Below are 23,027 nucleotides of genomic sequence, written 5' to 3' on the forward strand. Positions count from 1 at the left end.
TACATCTACATATGTCAGAGTAGGAAATGTCAAACTGTGATGTTTTGTTTTGTTTTAATAGTAATAGTTGCACGCCTCGTTCCAGGTTAGGTTCCAAGCTCGGCAATCCGGAGAACCAAAGTTACATTCTCCACAAGTGCACAAAATGTGCATCTATTTCTGGTGCCTTTCTCTCTCTAAATCAATTCAGAATGTCTTTCATGCAGTGTATCATAACTGCCATACCACTGATGCTATAGGGAAGTTGTCTGTTAAAAAGGCAAAGAGCAAATTTAACAAGTACAGATCTGCAGACATGGTAAATTGGTAAAGTTACTAGTATTAAATCTTTTCACATGTAACTACACAATTTATTATGATTATGATGAACAAATTACAATGAAATTTACAATACTTAACGTGTTTATTCCCTGCATTACCTTCATGTACTCAAACTTGCCTGTGCAAAAACAAGGACAAACCATTCCAGTTAGTATCAGTCTTCTCACCCGATGTATTAGTTTGATAGTAATAGTTGCATGCCTTGTTCCAGGTTAGATTTTAAAGTTTGTTTTTGATTGATCAGATATGAATAGAAAACTATACAAATGTAACTACAGGTTACGATATACTAGTATATATCTGGTACCATGCTTGTTGAAGCTATACTGTTATACCTGAATTACCTAATTATGTGTATGCTGAAATATAAAACTAATCGGGTAATATTAAAAAACGATTGTAAAATTACAATCGTCCTCTTTGCGTTGGAATTTAACAGTAGCCTCCCTTTGAAAAAAAAGATATCTCGCTCCGGCAAACCCCATTATCACTGCTAGCCCCAAACAGGCATTAACCAATACCATTTGATTACTTGCGAAACGTATTGCTGGACACATCGAACATTCATTTAGCAACGCTCGTAGTTTAATGTGTATTTTTAATTCATTGGAATTATTATAGGATTATAAAATAGGAGCGAGTTTACATGATTTTTTTCTGGCTAATAGTAAAGCATTCACACCAGCTGGTGACCATGCATTTTTGCAAGTAAATCTAACCTGGATTTATTTATTATATGATATGAAGATATATCTGGAGATATATTTTGTGAACATCGGTAATACGGTGATCTGTTACAAGTGTCCGTCTTGCGTCTGGATGAGTTATATTCACACTTCCTGAGTTCCTGTGCAATTTACTGGATCGTACTTTTCAGTGTCGTTCGTAGTAGATTTGGTATATTTGTTTATTTATAATAGTTATACATAAAATGAAATATATAAACTGATTTTAAAAACAAATAGAATAAGTTCTAAAATACTTTTGATATCGGGTCGGCTTTTTCTACACACGCCCACGAAACCTATACGCTCGTAGACAGCCGTCATATTGTCACTCATATCTTTTTTCTTTGAGTGAAACTTCTTGGGAGGTATTACCGACGGCTTGGTAGCGGTAACATCACTGTCAATCTATTCAGACCAAGCGTCATCCGAAACTAACCCTGGTCGTTGAGTGGGAATTCTTTAAGTGGTATATCTTGGTCCAAGACGAAATCGTCCCAGTGAATGAAGATAGAGCTGAGTGTGCGGGGCTGGCTAGCTGTCACATTGAAAGTTTGGGATGGAACAGGGACGGTCGACGGTTGACAAGTCCGAAAACAGAGCAGTGATTGTGAAGTGCAAGAATCACCAGGCCTGTCAATCACTTTACTGATGTGTTTGTGCTGCTCTTCAGAAATTTGTGAATATTTATTGACACTCTGCACATTTCTATGGCCACTGATTTGCATTATCTGTGTAGGTGGAACATTTTTCTCAGAAAGAGTTTGGACCAGATACTTCGGGCGGAATGATTCGTCAACCGTTTGGTAGATTCAAGTTTTGCATTTGCTGCCATGCGTTTCCTCATGGACCCAAGCTTGTTGATGCCAACAGGTTGTCGCTTAAACCAAGGATGTGTCGGAGCGGGAGCAGTTTGAGAATTTGTTGCCAAGTAGAAAGGCGCGTCATGGCCACTAAGACCATTTGGTCTAAGGTTTAGCATAGCACTTTTACGCAAGGACGGGGCAGCGATTGTCACCTGTTGCCCAAGCTTTCGGCGTGACAGTCCAACATCCCGGATGTTTACACCAGTGCGTGTTTTGGTTTGCCGCTCAGCAAACTGCAGGTACTCCATGCCATTTCCATCTTGATTTAACATCACGTCTCCCTAGTGCATATTTCTATGGGGAGTAACGCTGCGAAGCCCCAAATGTGTCGTGTTGTGCCACCAAAGTGTATTCAAAATGTACTCGGGGGTTTCGAGACCCAATTCCCCGGATTTCCATAATATGTCTATGCCGTTCTGACTTAGGGACTGCGCACGCATCGGTAAGTTTCCGAAACTGTCTTGTTTAGAATTTCTTGTTTGGTTTTCAGTATTAAACGAGTGATCTCTTCACGGATGAGTACTAATATATACTATTATATGGTCTCTGATATCAGATAGTGTTCTTCATCTTCAAGGACTGAGCAGTGATCACAGAGACGTTCTTCCAAAGGTGTAGGTGGTCTTGTTCTTCTTCCCAGTTCAAGTTTTGGTCTGTGGTCACTCAGCCTTTGTATGTACGGTGTTTTTTATATCGTACTGTGTTCTAAATAGGGTTCAAGTTTAGTTTCTGACTTAAATTTTCTTTATGTTCTATGTTTGTTTCTTGTTCAAGCATAGTTGTCGTAAAAGGCGACTAACAGGATCGGGTGGTCAGGCTCGCGTGGATCGATGCTCATAATATTAATCACTGGATTGTCTGGCCCAGATTGGATTATTTACAGACAGCCGTCATATAGCTGGAATATTGCTGAGTGCTACGTTAAACAACAAACCAAACCAAAAACTCTATGCTTGTCGTAAGAGAAGACCAAATGGATCGGGTGGTCAGGATCGGTCACTCAGTTGATTGCGCACCAACCATCTTCCCGAGGCGAGAGAGTTAACCGACTATAAAAGTACAGTTCCCACCCTTGCCGAACTAGGCTGGTATTAAGGAGTTACATTTTGGTTGGACTAACGAGTCTATGCATAGTCCAATCAAAATCGCGCAACGAAATCGAAATCCGGTTCGTAAACTGTCGTGCAGATTTCGGTCGAGTTCAGGTTTTGCAAAGCATGTGCACCGCCAACTCGTTGTCAGCAGATATTTTCCAAATCTTTTCATGTTTTTAATCAAGGTGCTCACGTTATTTGGTGCATTTCGCGATGTAAGACCCGTTTTTTCACAATATAGATCTTGATTATCGATCAGATCGTCCTGACTTGGCGCCACCATTTTGTGTGTAGCAAACACAAGTGATACGAGAGGTGGAATCTGATTGGTCCAAAGGAGAAGCTTAGATGGGACATAACTGGTAATAGCCACTGGTCGCGCTACGATCGAGCCCAGTAATTCCAGCCTTGTTCGGCAAGGTTGATATACTGATGAAACACTTTGAAAACGCACATTCGATTTTTTGTAATATTTGGCGAAATGGCCAGTTGTTCTGTGCATTTAGCCATGGGATAATCAAACATTTCATTCGATGAGTTTCGAGATGGATTTGAGCACAAAAACACATCTTGTCTGATGCTTGAAAATATGGTTATGCGTTTTCTTTGTGCATCAGCGTTTTGAGGGGTTTTTTTTCGCTGGACATCGCGCAAATAATATTGTTGTTATGGCTGGCCATATAGAATTATTCAAAAAGAAAAGTAGTATTCAAAAGGACTCGTTCTTGAAACATCCGGTGAGCAAACATATCTTACCTGCACAATCTATGTACAAAAGTAGCTAGATCTTTTCAGTCATATAACTAACTATGCGCACACTAACAACGTATACCAACCCAAACTGTAAATTATGGTGATGTTGTCCTGTTTTCAGTTAACAAAAACGGAAAGCATTTGACTTATGTTGTGTGTGTACATGGTCCCCCGCGCGTCTAGCGCCGGCATCCAGAGGCCTTCCTCTTTGTGGATACAAGTGACAGTATCGTTGTTTGGACATACACACACGTGTCAGATTACAGGTCGCTTATGTTAAACGTTATCCTCAATGGAGACCATATCATTGTATTAACTTATCGCCTTATAATATCTTGGTAGACCGGGTATAATGTGTTATAAACCTATGCCAAAGCCTCGAATCAGGTTGCTATATATACTCTACAAAAAAAAGAAACGCAAAAGTGATTTTTAGATGTGCATCTTATATATCGTACAGATAGTCAACTGATGGAAATCGATTGTTCAAAATTGGCGCACATCTTTAACATTGACCCAGGTTCCATATTGAGAGCCATGGCAGGACCTGGATGTTGTGATTCCTGAGAAAACTGTTGTCAGTCTTGCCATGTGTGGTCGGGTTTTGTCTTGTAGGAAAATGACGTTCACTTGTTGCATAATGGGAAAAACCTGTGTCCGAAAAATCTGATCCGTGTAACGTTGTGCCGTTAAATTTCCCAGAACTGGCACCAAGTCTGTTCTACCAGTGTAGGAGATGGCTGCCCACAGCATAGCACTACCACCACCAAATCTGTCCACTTCCTGTATGCAGTTTCGTGAATAACGTTCCCGCGAAAACCTGGCTACAGCTGAAGATGATTCTCCTATTTGCAGTCGGCCGATGGCATTGTTGCGTTGGGTTTCCGTCAGCATATTTTGGCTGTTCACTTGCTGTAAGATTGCGATGGCATGCAAATGAAAACCCAACGTTTTCAAACCCCAGCAAGTGATGCTGCGTGCGTGCTGTGTTGGCTGTTTCGGCGCCAGGCTCCCGCGTTGTTGTTTTATTTTAAATTTTCCAACCTTTTCACCAAATTTCCTTGGTGCCGCCTTCTTCACACACAAATCAATCCCAATCCATGCAGATAGGACCAATTCATTTTTGGTATTAATTTTGTATGGATGTCGGCTACACTGTCAGATATTACTACTTTTACGTGTGTTTTTTTGCAGAGAAAATATGGTTTTAAGATCGCGGAGTTCAGGAGATAAGTACATACTATACTCAGAAACAAGTTACAGTTATCTTGATAGTCATGAAGACTCCTTAAGTACAACTTAGTTTCTTGGTCTGACTTTACAAATTTCTTCCTTAGTTTTGTGTGATAATCATATTTCCGTACCTACATGTACATACACAAACACATCCACGTAAAAAAAATGTTTCTTTTTGACTGACCTGACCCCGGACAATCTAAAGTATATAAACCGGATGGAGCCTATCATCTATGCAGGACCCCGTTATCTCATGCTTTAAAGAGCCAGCTAAAGTGGTGATTGGTTGGCCAGACTGTGTGACTTCCCTGGTGGTCTAGCGCGATGCTTATACTTTCAGTCACGGGTTTATCTGACCCAGTCTCGACCATCTACAACATTTGCACTCACTCTCTCACTCATCTGTGCCAAGTGACGATGCTTTACATCAGAGGCAGTATGCGGTGTGCACCGAATGGACTCATCATATACCAACCTTCTCTTTGCATCTGTACTCTGTGGTTAGTACCCTTCTGAAACTTAAGGATACAGCTGAATATATAGTGCATGAGATGTATACTCTTTAGTTAAGTAGGTGTTTGTTTATTTTGTGTTATACACTTCACTCAGCAACACCAGTCTATCCAGTGATCAATATTGTGAGCAACGATCCAGGCGTAGGGGTACGATGACACGCAATAAACCAAATCATAGAGCCAGATCACCAGTTCTAATCCTGAATCCCCAGGTGATCAGCGAGTTGATCTAACATTGCAGGGGTTCAGTCAAAACTGAGAGGGTGTGAGGAAAGCCCTGACACATCCAGGGTCGACATCGTAGCAAATCACGGATTAAACTCTGTACAGTCAGCAAAGGACACAAGATCGAGATGCACCACCAAATGTACCACTTACTCTGTATTTTAAGATATATACCGGTCAAAACATATAATAACACAATTTTCAACCTATTCATAGGCTCTTGGTATTAGTTGAGTTGAGAAAGAACTGCGAGTTGATGCATACATGAGCCCCGTGAAGATTCCTGGTTAGAATAGGTCTTCAGTAACCCATGCTTCTGTAAAAGGCGACTATGCTTGTCGTAAAAGGCGACTAACGGGATCAGGTGGTCAGGCTCGCTGACTGGGTTGATGCATGTCATTGATCCCAATTGCGTGGATCAATGCTCATGATATCAATCACTGGATTGTCTGGTCCAGACTGGTTTATTTACAGACCGCCGTCATATAGCTTGAATATTGCTGAGTGAGGCGATATACAACAAACCAACCAACCTAAACATGAGGACTGTGACTGGGAACATGGTTCCTTTCCACACAGTTCAAGGGTTTGGAAAGGTTTGTTTGTGGTTTAAGGCCGCAGTTGGGCTACCTCGCCACCAATCCATGAAGTCTTCAGCAACCCTTGCTTGCCTAATAGGCTACTAACGGGATCAGACTCGCTCACTTGGTTGATGCATGTCATCGTATCCCAATTGCCTGGATCGATGCTCACGATGTCATTAATCACTGGATTGTCTGGTCGAGACTCAATTATTTACAGACCATCGTCATATAGCTAGAATATTGCTTTACACAACAAACAAACAAACAAACAAACTAACCTCACCGCCCTTGGCCTGAGGTGCAGCTGACAAAACATTGTAAACAATAAACAAGACTGTGTTTACTATGTTGCATAGTTTATTCCAGATATATACAATAGGAGGGTCCTTCATCACCAACACATGAGTTGCCTCTCATACACACTTGTGAAACTGATGAGACTCGGGACTTATCAACCAAGAACATTACCTCTCTAAACATGTACCACCTCCTCACTGGGTGTCAGCCATATTTCAATATCCAGCATGGCCTCGTGTGAACTTAAGGGACTCTTTGAGTGAGTGAGTTTTATGTATGGTTTTAGGCTGCTTTCAGCAAAATTCCAGCAATGTCACAGCGGGGGACACCAATGGGCTTCATACCCATGTTGAGAATCGAACCCAGGTCTTTGGCTTCATGAGGGAACGCATTAACCACTAGGCTAATAACGGGCTACCTCACCGCCCCGACTCTTTGACTGAGTAACCAGTGTCTTTAACAATCATAGTTTATTATATATACAGACCAAAATATAAATATACTGACATGCAGTGTTACAATGTTCACTTGTCTTCAGGAAATGTTAAAATTTCAATATCCACAACTATTCGTAATATGCTACTCAAAAGAAGTTAAATAACACCAAATTTATTTATTTTTCATATGACTATGATTAATCTGTCATGGCCATGCCAGATCAACTCTAGTCATTTGAAAAAAATCTTTAACTTCTTTTGAGTAATATAGATTTGTTCCAAAGAATGAATCATTAACTGAGCCATACAAATGATTGAAAAAGTATGGACACATGTATTCGGTGAATCGAACTGTATCCCTTCATGAATGGAATTAGTCATTTGTGGTCACAAGAATTGAATATTTACGAAAAAAATAAAATGAGTGTTTTTTAACTAAAAATATCCATAAGAACTAATTATATCCATACAAAGATTTCTTCAAAGATATTTATATTTAATTTGACAGTAATGTGGTCATTGTTGCATTTTAGCAGATACTGGTACCTGGATAAGTGCAGTACATAGCATGTATAATAAATTAAAAAATCATTAACTCTGTCAACAATTTATTTTTGTTATTGTTTCACTGAATACAATAAATAATACATCAACTGATACTGACCTGTAACTGTATTCGTGAATAAATATTCATATTCGTTACCCTATATTCTTGATACGTATCGTATTCACCTCATAGCCTATTCGTTGCAGCCCTAATGGACACTACATCTGGCAAAACAAAGAATGCTGAAATGCTCTGTGGAGTGAAAATATGCTCTTCATCAAATCAGTTTTTTTTAGGATTTAAATTACCTTATAGCACAGGTTTATGGTCACCAATCAATTGTGAAAGACTAATTACTAAATCCCTCTTCAATAAAGCTCAGCCCTTGCTTACTGTTGAAATATGACACTTCGTCACATGGAATACAAGATTTAAACATACCAATACTATACTGACCATGAGTTAGGGATCATGAATATTTTGGGGGGATAATTTTGGCAAATTGTGTGCTTAGTCTTCACTACAAAAAAGATATTCCCCCAAATATTCATGATCCACAGCTTTTTGGTTCATTATAGTATACCATGATCACACTTCTTCCATTATTCAATGACAATCTGATATACACTTGAACGAACACAACTCAGCAGCAAACTTGGAACATGAGACGGGAAGCTGGTATTCAAATAAAACACATATTTACAATGAACAACACACACCACTATGGGACTTGTTGAAAAAACAAACAGAAAACGTCCAGACAAGACTGCTTCAAACGTTGAACAGATGGGGGTACATTTAGTCATGCATATACTTCATATTATACAGAGGCCTCATTGATTCTGATCACAACTATTTCTGGATAATTATATACATTGGGTTTGATTTTGGTATAAAAAATAGAATTCTGTGTTTCAATTTAATTCGATGCAATTTTTGGTATATTTTTACATATTTAGTGCAGATACTTTATACAAGTATTATCACACAGAAAGGCCGCAATGATTCCAATCATTATTTCTTACCCATGAAGATCCGGGGAAGAATAGGTCTTCAGCAACCCATGCTTGTCGTAAAAGGCAACTATGCTTGTCGTAAGAGGCGACTAACGGGATTGGGTGGTCAAGCTAGTTGACTTGGTTGATGCATGTCATCGTATCCCAATTGCATAGATCGAGGCTCATGATATTAATCACTGGATTGTCTGGTCCAGACTCGATTATTTACAGACCGCCGTCATATAGCTGGAATATTGCTGAGTGCGGCGTTAAACAACAAACCAAACCAACAACCAATCATTATTTCTGATTAATTGTAAATATTGGGTTTGATTTTCAAATGACAAAAATGAAATTCAGTCTTTTATTTGTATCCAGATGCAACCATTGAAATTTTTTTTTCTCCAAAAATGTAAACATCTAATCTCACAGTTACTTATGGCTACATCTCAAAGTTTCTGAAAGGCAATAATCCTTCAGTCACAAAAAGCATGATCGCTGGTACATATTCATTGTGATACTAAGCTATAATAAAGGCTATCAAAGATAAAAGCATAACACCCATATCAATCCTCTGATATCTGACTGACACTCACTCAAGCATCTGTTTTCATTCACTCATACTGCACCAATTGTGGAATAAGGGGTGGTGGTAGACAGGTTATAGGTTTGGCTTGTTCAGACAAATTAAGTACCAGGTTTGATTCTGTACAATGAGTGAATCCCATTAGTGATGTCCACCCACCCCTATGATAGGACAGAAATAAGTAGCGTATATCCAACTCACTCACTCACCCGATTACCAAAATACCCCTTGTCATGAACGTTTGTCACGATTGCTTCATGTCAGTAGCTGAAGAACCAGGGGGACTAAATATCTTTCTCAAATGCTTGTCCATGAACCATAAAACAGCCAATCAAATGCCTGCAATGAGCATTTACAATTTAAGTTACACCCACAAGTGTAAACTGGGTAAATAATTTCAATCTACCATACCACTCACACGTGATGGGGATATTGATTTTTGTATCAGAGAATGATCAAATATCTAATAAATGTTTATACATTTCAATATACAGGGAGTGTGAGTGAGTTGGAGTTTTTTTTCAGATCGTAGACGATGACAGGTATCAAATCAGGTAAAAGACCTGATCTAATGGGACTGCCCTAAATGTATTTCAATATATCGCTGTGTGTCACCGGTAAGGGCAAAGTTATTCCAGTCATAGATGATTAGTCTCTTGTGAACAATTCTCGGGAACTGGTACGGAAACAGGTGGCTAAATCTCTTTTGTTGCAATTTGTTTGGCAGTGTTGTGTCCCTTAGGCATGCCAGAAACCTATGGTCGTGGGTTCAAATCCTGGTTCGCCCTGATTTTGTCTGGGTTTGTCAGCACCATAGCTTGTGGGTTTCATCGAAGTGATTAACGTCTGAGACCTTTATTACTTAAGGCTTTCCTCTGCTTTAAGCTGACACGCCGTGATTTAACTGAAATACTGCTCAAAGTGGCGTTAACCACAACTGTCTCATCCATTCAAGAACTAGTATGTGGCTGATGAAGGATCATAGTCATGGGGCTTCTGTGATTCAAACCCGAGACAAGCAGACCCTGCCAGCATGTTGTGAGACCTCAGACCCTGGTCAAGTAGATGACCCATGCCGAGCCCATGTTAATAAAGAATGTTCTTATGGAAGACTCGTATCATATTGATACAACAGCACAAGCTGACATCATGGACATGACAAAACAAGATTACGACACACAAAACAGTTTGATTTGTGGACTTAGTTATAAATGCAAAGATGAACATGAAAAATGAACTCCAAATACCAGTTTCAACTGCAGAACATGCAACACCTCAAATGAATCATAAGGAAAGGATCAAACATGCCCCTGAATACATGTACGTACAACTTAAATCATTTTGCGTGGCATGGTGAAACATGGTGAAACATGGTGAAACATGGTGAAACAACTTGGGCATCAAGGATCTCTTTGACATGAAAATATACCCCTATCCCCATTCTGATACTCTTTAACCCCCAGGTAGTGAGTGCCTTGAATGTATTGGACACTGTGTGTTACTGATCAGACATCCAGCTATTGCTACGCACGACTACCATGAAAGATAGCAGACACTTAAAGGGGATGAAACTCACAGGAATATGGGTTCTGATTAAAACAATGTAAATTGCCTTTGTGCAATCAAACACCCCCTTCTATGTAATCATAATGAGTATATTGTCTCTATGCTGGGACTGACACCCCAACCAAAGTCTCCCTTTAAATGTTGCTTAAATGCCTTTCTTTAAATTGGTTTTAGAGATCAGTCAATCTTTAAAAATATGGTTTGTATTTTGCAATAAAAGGGTGAGAACTGCATATTTGCAAATTTTACCAAACTTGACTAAGTATTGAGAGCATTATACATGAAATTCAATCATGGTTACTGATACATTTCCTGGTTAACATTATAATGAAATACTTAAACAAATAATGGATGACATTCTAAAAAGGACATAAAAAAACATATAAAAGTTTAAAACCAAAACTGAACCCTGAACATTACTTTCCAGTCAGGGGTCCGGAAAATTTAAAATCCCAATCGGACATTTGCATTTAGGCCACGCCCACTTCAAATAGCGTATTTTTGTACAACTTTTCACACACATTACAAGTTAATTAGTGGTTCCACGTTATTGAGCCCTTCGGACAGAAAAATTTAAATGTCTGGTAAGCAATATTTTAAATCGGACATTTGAGATTCCCAATCGCGTATGACCGTTTCCGGATCCCTGTTTCCAGTACTGATACTGTGTTTAGTGTGTTTACCTCCCTGCTTCAAATACAGCCCAGGACAACATCCTTTCATTTGTAACTAATGGAAACAGATGCTGCACACACAATACCAGCATCTCTTATTCAGCAGGCCTTGTTTTAAAGATGAGCAAACCAAAACGTTTGTTAAAATATATATATACTACTAAAAAAAAGTAAAGGATCACCCGATTCTTTCATATTACTATAGTTAATCTGTCATGCCAAAACAATCAACAATTGCAATATGAACGAATCAGATGGTCCTTCACTTTTTTACAGCAGTATAGAGCAGCTGGCCGCAGGGACAGTGATTGGCTTCATACGACTGAGGCATATCTGTATTGTAATCTAGGATTTGATAAACACTTGCTTCTGATCTAATCACGTTGGCAATTTAGTGAATCATCCATCAGAAAAACACACAAGCTTTCACTTCAATTTGCCTCTAATTAAAAAAACATTCCCGAAGCTAGTTTACTCTGCGCAGCACTTGCATTGTCAGATTCACTGTGTGGAGCTCTAGTGTCTTGGTTTGACAACTGCATCGGGCATGAGACGTCACACTCGGAGATTATTTCAAGGATAATATAAAACACAGAACCGTCGATGTACTGTCTCTTTAAAGGGGGTGTCCTTATACATCATCACAGTCTGACTAGTAGATGTTTCAGGTTAAGATTCATCCTTGCTACAATTGTTTTGTTAAATTAACCTTGAACCAACCCTGAAAACAGTCTAAACTGTTCCTAATTTGCCCCTTCTTTCTTGGCACATTGACCAAGGTATCTGTACAAGACAATAGATTGGCCTCAGAGATGACAAATCACTATGAGGCAGCTGTGAACTACCATGTTTTAACCAAAAATCTTCCATTCACATAAAATCACAATCAGACGACTCAATACACCATTCTGCCAGTCCTGTTATGTTGCCCCAACATTTGCCCTAAACTTCAATTATTCTGGATCAATACCTTCAATATCATCAGTTTATTTCGTTACATTTGATATCAGCCTAATGTTTCCAAGTGTGTCTAGTAGTCACATGACTATCATAAACTGAAGAGGTCCCCCGCAGATGGTAGGGGGGCAAGTCCCCCTGTGACGTCAGGGAGGAGAGTGAGATCGGGGAGGTTCTGCAGGTGAGACTTCAGCTCTTGACGTACTGTCGTCACTTTCGCTAGTTTGCCTTTATATTCCTGTAAAACAGAAACGAAGAATAACTATACTGCATCAGCAATATAACTGACAGGAATTTAAGCCAGAGCCCCTCTCCCTAAGGCAAGGGAGTTAACTGACTGTAAAAGTCCAGTTTTTACCCTTGCTGAACTAGGCTTGAATTCTGGAGTTACATTTTGGCTGGACTAACGAGCCTATGCATAGTCCAATCAAATTCGTGCAACGAACTAGACATCCCTAAACAATATGGTTTTCAACCTGCAGATTTCAGTCGACGGCCTGATTTGTAAAGCATGTGTACTGTCAACTGAGCGCCGACAGATATTTTCCAAATTTGTTTCACGTTTGTAATCAAGGTGTTCAAATGAATTGATTCATTACAACATAGATCTTGATTATTCATCAGATCGTCTTCACTGCCATTTTGTTTGAAGCAAATGCAAGTGATATGAGAGGTGGAATGTGATTGGTCAATAGGAGGGATATAGAAGGGCCATAGGAGGGATATAGAAGGGCCATAGAAAGGATTGAGCCACCAAAAATCAAGTGTAGTTTGGCAAGGGTTGAAACTTTATCTTAGAGTCAGTTCACACCCTTGTCTCGGGAAGATGGACAGGGCCCTGTTTCACAAAGCGATCTTAGCACTAAGGTGATCATAACTCCCATACTTTAAGATAGGCTTGTGAAACAGACCCAGATCTCTTTGTTTAATGATGAGCCTGCCATAAATAATGTGGGGCATGTAACATGGGCACAAATATATTCTTAGTATTTGAGTGAGTGAGTTGTGTTTAATGCCGCTTTTAACAGTATTCCAGTCATATCACAGCATTGAGTAGGTATGATAGCAATATCAATCAGCAGTTTGGGCAATATTCCTTCATCGTTCTGACGAGTGAATGCACAAAATGAGAACCCGTTACCGTCATCCTGTTTTCTGCTTCGGTGAGACATTCTCTCTGATGCTGTATAAAGTCGTGAAGCATCCGGGCAACTTTCTTCCTCTCCTCCAGCTCTGAGTTGAGTCTCTGGTTGTAGTCCGACAGCAACATACACGCACTCTCTACCTGCTTCGACAGACGATCTGCTGATTCCTTGTCTGTAAAACAGTGACATGAATGTTTGTTTGTTTGTTGTTTAACGCCACACTCAGCAATATTCCAGTTATATGATAAATGTGTCCATCAATAATCGAGTCTGGACCAGACAATCCAGTGATTGATAGCATGGGCATCGATCCACGCAATTGGGATACGATGACATGCATCAACCAAGTCAGCAAGCCTGACCACCCGATCGATCCCGTTAGTTAATTGAAATACACTCATGGAATAAAATAAGGGGACACCTATCAATTTCCTACTTGGTTCAAACCAGATGCTTAAAAAAAGAAATGAAGTGAAAAGTTGGTATTGTGTGACACTGCCAAAGTACCTCAGGGTGACCTTTTGCAATTTACAGCAGGCCTTACAAGCCTATACACTCTTTCCAGTTTTTGTCAGTAGTGCATGATTAAAATTTATGACAATTGTATCATCACATTGAAAGAAGAAATAACCCCAGACATATTAATAAAAAAAGGTAAAGATATTGTTCACTTCATCAGCAAACTGAATCATGTTTGAGATCTGCACATAAAGCTTCCTGTCACATTTCACCTTATTTTTGTCCATGAGTATATGACATGCTACCGATTGTCTTCTTTACTCAATAAGCCATAATGATGAGAACTAGTATTTCAGCCATGAACTGAATTACTTTACATGACAATAACTAAAACATGCCGCAGTCAGCAATATTTCAGTTATATCACAGCAGCCTGTAAAAAATAAAGTCTGGGCCTGGCAACAGTGATCATACATTGTAACTTTCTGATTCTCATTGGTTGGCTATACACAGGGATCAGGGGATGGGAAGTGTGTGAACGTTGTTTTATGCCAAAGTTAGCAATATTCCGACTGTATCATGTTGACATTACTGTAACAATTATCCTTGCTGTTATTGAACATACATATATAAACTTATTGCTTCTATCAAAAACATAATTGGCAAAAAGGAGCAAATTAGGAAAGTGAGTGAGTGAGTTTTGATTTTTCACTGCTTTTAGCAATTTTCCAGCAATATCACGGCGGGGGACACAAGAAATGGGCTTCACACATTGTACCCATGTTGGGAATCGAACCCGGATCTTTGGCATGATGAGCCAACGCTTTAACCACTAGGCTACCTGACCACCCCGCAAATTAGGAAAGAGAAAAAATGAAATCCAACAACCAATAAAAGCGTGTTAAGACCAGGCAAATACCTTTCTGGCTTTATGGATGAGATTAAAAAAAATACACAAACAAAAAATGCTTCGAACATCATTTAATGTTTGTTTGGTATATTTATTTCAAGAATTAATAACTACGTAGTTGACATTTGTATAATTTTGTCTCCTGCATTTTGACCAAGACAATCTGAAAAGAAAACGCTTGACTTGAGAATACACTTAAAACACCTATTGGATTAGAGGTCAGCTAACTACAGTGTTAGAAATGAAAAAAACCCTAAGTCCTGTCACCTTGTTTACCTTGAATTTTGTCAAGGTGAGAAATGTCGGAGACCTCCTGGGGTAAGGCCGCAATCTTTTCTCTGACTGCAGCGTCACTGGAAGCTGAACTCTCCAGGTCTGACAAACGTTTGATGAGATTATCAGCCTGGAACAGACATAATAGTTAGGCATCAGTAGGCATCTTCCAGAGAAACTTGTCAGGGACTGAGTGAATGTTGTTTTATGCCAACACTACAAGTCCGGTCAGGTGAAGCAGTAAATTAACCAATACTCTCAATGTACAATGAGACATGTCCAGCATTGTGACCATCTGATCCCATGGTCTGAATGGGTAGCACTTTGAGGTCAGCTGCAAATTCTCATCCAACAACATGGGGATGGTGAGGTAGCCTAGTGGTTAAAACGTTTGCTTGTCATGTTGAAGGCCCGGGTTCAATTCCCCACATGGGTACAATGTGTGAAGCCCATATCTGGTGTCCCCCGCGGTGATATTGATGGAATGTTGCTAAAAGAGGCGTAAAACCACTCTCACTCACTCATCCAACAACCAGTACAAGCATAAGTGCAATCATAGACAAACTGTATATTTCGAAAACTAATGAAGTTTTAGTGTTTTCAGATAGACATCCAACCTGCACGTTTTACTGTGTGAGTGAGTGAGTGAGTGAGTGAGTGAGTGAGTGAGTGAGTGAGTGAGTATGGTCTTGCGCCGCTTTTAGCAATATTCCAGCATTATCAGAGCGGGGGACACCAGAAATGGGTTCCACATACTGTACCCATATGGGGAATCGAACCAGGGTCTTTGGCATGACAAACGAACAATAACAGCGAAAGTTTTAGCAAAATAATACCAGTCTGTGTTGATATGTATGTCAGTATCCATTCCATGTTCTATCTACAATCTGCATCACTTCAAGATTTACAACTACGTTAAGCTGTCGGGCCATGAACTGATATGCCACGTGGTGTTACGTCCACGGACTCTCTCACTTACATCAGGAGGGATGGGGAGGGGCTCCATGGCTTCCACTTCCTCCCGGAGAGACAGGAAGTGCTGATCGTGCTTCTTCTTCTTCACCGCCGGCTGAACCGGTTCAGGCTGGACCACAGTGGGGGTGCCTTCAAACGTCACACAAAACATGCACATATAAAGCCATAATAACATATACATCAGATTTCCATCCCCATCCACACTACCACGACCTCACATCATTCCACTGTCCCAAAGTATCTACATAAGAAGAAATTTGTTATAAGAAAAAACATGTATTGAGTCTTACCAAACAATTATGCTATGTGTGAATGACAACCATTCGAGTGAGTTAGTGAGATGGGTTTAACGCAGCTCTGAACCGTATTCCAGTTATTTTATGTAGTGTCAGTTAACAAGGGAAAAAAGCCTGAAGTGATGAAGTTCGTGAAGCCCACTAGCAAGAGTATGGTGCTGACAAACCTGGAAACAATCAGGGCGAACCAGGATTTGATACGATCATAGGTTTGTGACCAATAGTCGCAACTCTGCACAGCAAATTATGGTGCCTTATACAACTGGGCCCCCAAATTATGCAGATGCCTTGAACAGTTTGCTTAAAAAATAATAAGACAGAAAACATTACATGCCTCATGTTTACAGAAGATTTGCAATTTATCATGTTTATTGTGGCCTAGATAGTGATGTGGAAGAGAAGGGGTCCTACGGTTCTTGAGGTTTGAAGCTATAGTATTTGAATCTGAGGATCTACTGCATTTTTATCTTTTAACATTAGTGTTATGAGATTAGAGATTCAAGGCATCTGTGTAATTTGAGGGTCAGAGGTGACCCAGTCATCTGGCGCACAACAATTTGTTGTGCAGAGTTGTGTACCCTGGGCACCCCAGAAACCTATGATCATGGTATCGAATGCTACTTTGCACTGAATATGTTTCTAGGTTTTCCAGCACCATACCTTTGCTATGACTGTCACTTGTCTCCCATACCTTAACATAAGATTTATAACAGCTATGGAGTCTTTGTGGAAATTTAAACAGAAAAACAAAATCGCTTACTCTTACTTGTTAACTGGTGTTTCATGGACCTGATGAACTCTTTAACATAAACACCCCTCTCCTGCCATATGTTCAACACTCGTTCAAGTGACCTCTTCGTCTTGTCATCAGCATCTCTGAAAGAAAAGTCACCATGATATTCTCCAATGTATTCAGTATTTTCAGTGAGCTCTTCGGGATTCTGAAATGTCTACGTAGCTTCCTCAGCAGTCTGTCAGTCTCCATTATTCATATCCAGATAAAGTGAAACCCTTGATATCAGGAAACCCTCCTTTCCAAGCAGTGTCTAAGCTTTACGATGTTAACCATATCGTATCGATCGCTTACCTTCTTAAATTCCTAAATATATTGTTTTTAATTCATGTGCACGGCAATAACCAGACTGAGTTTGTTTGTTTGTTGTTTAATGTCCCTCTCAGCAATATTCTAGCTACATGATGGGGGTCTGTAGATAATTTGGGATGGACCAGACAAACCAGTGATTGATATATTAAATAACATCCCATGCTGTCTCAGCACAATGACACTCAATCAACTGTGTGAGTGTATTATTTCAATACCAACTTAGCCATTATGACCACATTAATAAATACAGAAAATGCATCAATAAATATTGAAACTACATCAATAGAATAAATACATAATATACACGAAGAAAAAACCTTAATAAATAGAGAAAACACATACTTTGATGCAATTCTGACAGCATCAGGGAGGACTGTAGCAAAGTCTCTGGTGAACTCTGGCCCCTTCTTTTTACTGTTCTGGATGACGTCATTGGCCAAATAGAAGAATGTCAGCTTCTTACTAGTCTTCCCTGTGGATCATACAGTACAGCACACATTGAATACCTTCACTACATTGCACTCATCAGGATTCAGGCAGGATTCAGGGCAGTCGGGTAGCCTTGTGGTTAAAGTGTTCTGTTGCCACGCTGAAGATCCAGGTTCGATTCCCGACATGGGTACAATGTGTGAAGCCCATTTCTGGTGTCCCCCACCATGATATAGCTGGAATATTGCTATAACCATACTGACTCACTAAGGCAGGATTCATTTGTTTCCTGGTCGAGTGAGTGAGTGAGTGAGTGAGTGAGTGAGTGAGTGAGTGAGTGAGGTTTTACACTGCTCTCAGCAATATTACACCAACATCAACATGGGGGAAACCAGAAATGGGCTTTACACAATGTTCCCATGTGGGGAACCGAACCAGGTCATTGGTGTGACAAGCGAATGCCTTAACCACAAGGCTTCCAAACAACCCCTCTGATTTTAGTGAAAATAAATCCTAATTGGTAGGTGGTAAAACATTTCAGATTATTCTTTTGGTTCTGAAACCTGCTTAAAAGGTGAACTGAATATGTTGCCATTGTGCAGTGTTTGTTGAGCTTGTGTCGCTGTTTAACCTAGCGGAACCTACTGTCTTGCTGTTCAGCCTAGCAGCCTAGCTGTCCAGTTTGTTGAGAACATTGAGAGTTTGCATTCAGTGGACTAATAAAGTGCTTTTCATATTAATTTTACCTACTTTCCATCATTTTAGATCATCAGAATCTAGTGATTTGCATTGGCCTTTTTATCACAAATTATTGCAATAATATTTCATATATTGCAATACATAACACAATATATTGCATGCATTCTTTCATCTGTAATTCATTATGAACCCAAATATAAATAACACAAATGACTTTTGTCTATCATTCTGTACTGAAAGTTGACAGTTCCCAGACAGACAAAACAACTAACAATACAATGTAAGACTTGTCACTTGTATAAACTTTGAACAAGAAACAAGAAAAAAATATGCATAACTTTGACAAACGCAATGTACCAGTATGTTCCAAACGTTGTTATACGTATTTATTTGTATTTCAAATTGTGGTATACCGGTAATACCGCACACCTCTCTTCTGCTGTAATTTAATTTGAAAATAATTCCATGTTGATGGTTCAATAGGCAGCGTTAGAAATTGGCACTAGTCCTATAGTCCTTACCAAACTGCCCAATAGTAAAGGTATCCTAAGGACTAGTAGAAATTGGCCCATTTTAAAGGTTTTGCTATATGTTATCATTATAAGGACTAGTGGACAAAAACTGTTAGTTTCTAACCCTGATAGGTATCATGGCTTTCTCAACATTAGGTAGACACTTAGTTCATACTACAATAAACAAAAATTAAAATTTACACGCTATACAGCTTTTCCATTGGACGAAAGGTCAGTCACGTGACCGTGAATCAGTGTATGAACAACACAATTTGACGTTCATACGTTTTTCACGAGACTGAAATGACGTAAACACTGACGGACTACTTCCACATTCTGGGGGAACCCCTGGGAACTCCCTTGCACGAATACATACAGAAGCGTTCTTTCTGATCATTCAGACACTTTAATCTTGATTTCAGTGTTTTAGTTTACATTGACAAACGTCAGAGAGTTTGACTGAATGATATATCCTCGCTACCACCATGCTAGTGAACAAAACGAAGAAACACACATCAAAACTGTCGTAGTATCGACTCGATCCGTGTCTTGACAGAAAGTTACAGTCTACAGCAATCTATGCATTTACCTTAGTGTCTGTTTGACACATATTTAATCATCCTTCAATGATCGACCAATTGATCAAAGATGACTAAAACATGTTCGTTTGTTTGTTATTTAACGCCACACACAGCAAAATGTCAGCTGTCTGTAAATAATCGAGTCTGGACCAGACAATCCAGTGATTGACATCATGAGCATCGATCCATGCAATTGGGATATGATGACATGCATCGACAAAGTCAGCGAGCCTGACCACCCGATCCCGTTAGTCGCCTTTTACGGCAAGGATGGGTTGCTAAAGACCACAAAGTGAAAGTCAATTTTTAAAGGTAGGTAAATTAATGTCTTTTAGTCATCTCACTACAACAAAGAGAGCTTCGGTTTGATTTAAATCTCTATCAAGATCGGGAGGATTATGGGACAAATAAATCTTAGAATATCTGAGAAAATTGATGACCTTGGTTTCAGAAATTTGGATCATGGAAGGGGAACGAACCTGGGCCTTTGGCACGACGAGCGATCACTCTGATCATGAGGCTACCCACTGCCCCTGAGTTAATGAACATATATATATATGAATGAAATAATGATTTTATCTCTCCAGCAACACTGTTAGTGTAATCCCGATAATACTGCTTTTGTACAACAGATGTAATCCTGATACTTGATGGTGTTGTTCGTAATTGTGTCCCAAAAGCAATAATGTTAAATCCTATTGTACACATGCAGTGGTCCCGTTTACTTTTGAAACTACCAGACCACCAGGACTGGCAACACTAAACATTACCATTACCCCCTAATTTTTGTCAGTCTCAACTGTTAGCAAATAAAAAAAGTATGATAATTAATTGGTTTTAATTCTATTAACATCATGTTCAATGCAATGACGTCATCTCTGAAGTAACTTCATTAAATATACATGTCATTTAAATAAAGTTCAGTCACATTTTTCTTTTGGGGGGGGGGAGAGAATATTTCAAGCAGAAGTTGGTACAAATATATAGTTAACCTCATAGCAAAGCGAAATGTAATTTGCTTGCACTTATAATAGATAAGGGGAAACCCTGATGGTAACAGACAAGCTGCCTTCATTCGAAACTATACTAACATGAATATAGCCAATGTTTTGTTCAAAAACAAAGATTTATAAGGTGCTTTCTTATGAATTCCCAGTCCAAGCCTAATTTTACCGGTAAAAGACAGGTAATTACCGGAAAACAGGAACACTGCATATGTAAGACTCACATTCACAGTGGATTGTCTCATTTAAGGCAGATTTAGAAGTCAATTGTTGTATGACGCCATTTATGCATCCAGTACGGATTCTCAAATCAATGGCACATACTCAACATACAAAAAAATTATGTCTGTTGCTGGTGACATGAACTTTGCCATCATCATGATCATGTGCATAATTATTTGTATTACACATGATAATGAATAGTAGGTCTTGGACGGGAAATTCGGGTACCCGGGTCGGGTTGGTGCCGAGTAGGACCCGGCTACCCACAGGACTACCCGGATCCATGGTTAGTCACGTGATATATTGTTTAATGACAAAAATTATCTCGAACTCGATGACTACACTACATGTCACTAATGTTTGCATTTCTTCCTGACTATGCACCCATTCCTTCTGACTTTTCATATGGTTGAATAAAGGTATAACTTGAGTCAACTTCAGTGTATGGATGACCAGATTGTTTAATACATGTATCTAAATACGTTTTGCCAGGGCTTTGGTAAACAAATTCCCAATCGGACATTTTGTATCTCTTGAGACCAACAGTTGGTACCCAGGTAGGGTAGGGTCGGGTAATAGGGGGCAGGGTACCTGGGTAGTAAATTTGGGCTCATCCCACTCCTAATGAATAGGGTGTAAAACTCTCTTCTCTGGGAACATGGTGATACTGTTCTTCTTTGTGGGACACAATGCTGACGACATGACTAGGAGCATGATGTTAAATCAAAAGGATATCATACAACATGTATAACAACACAAACAAACTTGTGAAAAAGTCATGTTTTCTATATTTAATAACATCTCAAGAAGCTAAGAGGGTCAAGATCTGTCAGCATGATGTCTATATGAAGATGTTACAGTTAGGGCTGGATTGACATGGTTTATGCAGTAAAGAATCCTTGAAACATTAAAGCATAATTAGAATATGTCCATAAACTAGACTTGGGTCTTCCAGAACTGCTCATGATTAATCACTGTAACTTGTCCTGATTATTGACAATGAATATACATCACTGTATTGACTAAGTGACACTTGCCACCTCAGATAAGGACATTTTGCTATGTCTAAACAGAGACACACATACAACTTTGAAACATATTAGTACGTTGACTTTCATTCATAGCATGGATTGTTGCAAGAGAATGTAAGCTGCCAAAGCATAAAGGATAAAACTGAAATGTGAAAATAACTAAGTTCTTATACCAAACTAAATACACCACACGATATGGTTTGGAGCCGAGTTTCACTGTAGGTCATGCATGTCAGGCATTGCAAGCACTATCTTTGGGCTAATAAGTATTTTTTACATAAACAAAATCATGAGTCAGAAACATTTAACAGTTGTTTGGTGGACCAAAATTAATACCTATTCTTATGTAGCCAACGTAGGCATAGTCCTTTTTCATAAAAACAATATTGTCATCTTTTAAATAACATATCCAGTTATTAGCTAAATGAACAACGACAGATTTAAAAAAAAACATTATTCAAAACAGAAAAACACGCCTCTTAGATTGCTTGTGAATAAAAATTGTTTAAATGATAACTGGGCATTTAAATATTATCTGTTCTTGTTGCCCAACATTTGGCTCTGTTTTGATCTCGGCAGCATTGGACAGTGCCAGTGACTGCTTTTCCAGCTGTTTACATCACCTTTCATAATCTCTCGGTGCCACACTTGTACAATTGTTTTCGAGTGTTTCCGGTGATGAATCAGCCATAAGGACAGCGTCTGGATGCTCTGTTGTGTGTTGTTCAGTTCAAAAAGCTTTTTGGAGAAGTTAGAATCAGAAAAAGACGACATGTTGTTTGGTAGATGGGTATTCTAATGCAATAAATGCTCCCTGAAACGGAAGTTGAGTGGGCGATTCCAAAACATAAACATAGGATAATACAGGACCCTTTATTTACGATAAATACAATGCATATAAGATTTTGATTATTTTGGTAATCACACATGCTAAGATTATAATGTTACATGCTTTGAATACAGGATTAATTATATAAACGTCTTCTAAAGCGAACATTGGTAAAG

The 23,027-nt window shown here is 39.2% G+C and overlaps 1 protein-coding gene across 3 annotated transcripts; it reads right to left on the bottom strand.

The window, feature by feature from the left end:
* Positions 1 to 8,770: 8,770 nt before the first annotated feature.
* LOC124138157 (regulation of nuclear pre-mRNA domain-containing protein 1B-like) lies at positions 8,771 to 22,831 on the bottom strand. Of its 3 annotated transcripts, none has more exons than XM_046504723.2 (7): positions 22,646 to 22,831; positions 17,887 to 18,016; positions 17,200 to 17,315; positions 16,148 to 16,272; positions 15,172 to 15,298; positions 13,523 to 13,698; positions 8,771 to 12,619 (listed from the first exon to the last, which is right to left on the bottom strand). In XM_046504723.2, the coding sequence occupies exons 1-7, from the start codon at positions 22,794 to 22,796 to the stop codon at positions 12,473 to 12,475; spliced, it is 972 nt and encodes a 323-aa protein (XP_046360679.2). In that variant the 5' UTR covers positions 22,797 to 22,831; the 3' UTR covers positions 8,771 to 12,472. The 3 variants fall into 3 exon arrangements, with proteins under 3 accessions (XP_046360679.2, XP_048253429.1, XP_048253430.1); XM_048397472.1 differs by having other exon boundaries at positions 15,163 to 15,298; XM_048397473.1 differs by having other exon boundaries at positions 15,163 to 15,298; positions 17,206 to 17,315; positions 22,646 to 22,830.
* Positions 22,832 to 23,027: the final 196 nt, after the last annotated feature.

Source organism: Haliotis rufescens, unplaced genomic scaffold (assembly GCF_023055435.1).
Source record: "Haliotis rufescens isolate VD_foot unplaced genomic scaffold, xgHalRufe1.0.p SCAF_17, whole genome shotgun sequence".
Classification (NCBI taxonomy): domain Eukaryota; kingdom Metazoa; phylum Mollusca; class Gastropoda; order Lepetellida; family Haliotidae; genus Haliotis; species Haliotis rufescens.

What these genes read in the sequence shown, in the direction of transcription:
- LOC124138157 (XM_048397472.1), bottom strand. Translation starts at nt 22,796, where the DNA reads ATGTCGTCTTTTTCTGATTCTAACTTCTCCAAAAAGCTTTTTGAACTG. An exon ending in GCACCGAGAGATTATGAAAG is followed by an intron (nt 18,017 to 22,645) that starts GTGATGTAAACA and finishes TATGATCCACAG; the next exon opens with GGAAGACTAGTAAGAAGCTG. An exon ending in GCTGTCAGAATTGCATCAAA is followed by an intron (nt 17,316 to 17,886) that starts GTATGTGTTTTC and finishes CTTTTCTTTCAG; the next exon opens with AGATGCTGATGACAAGACGA.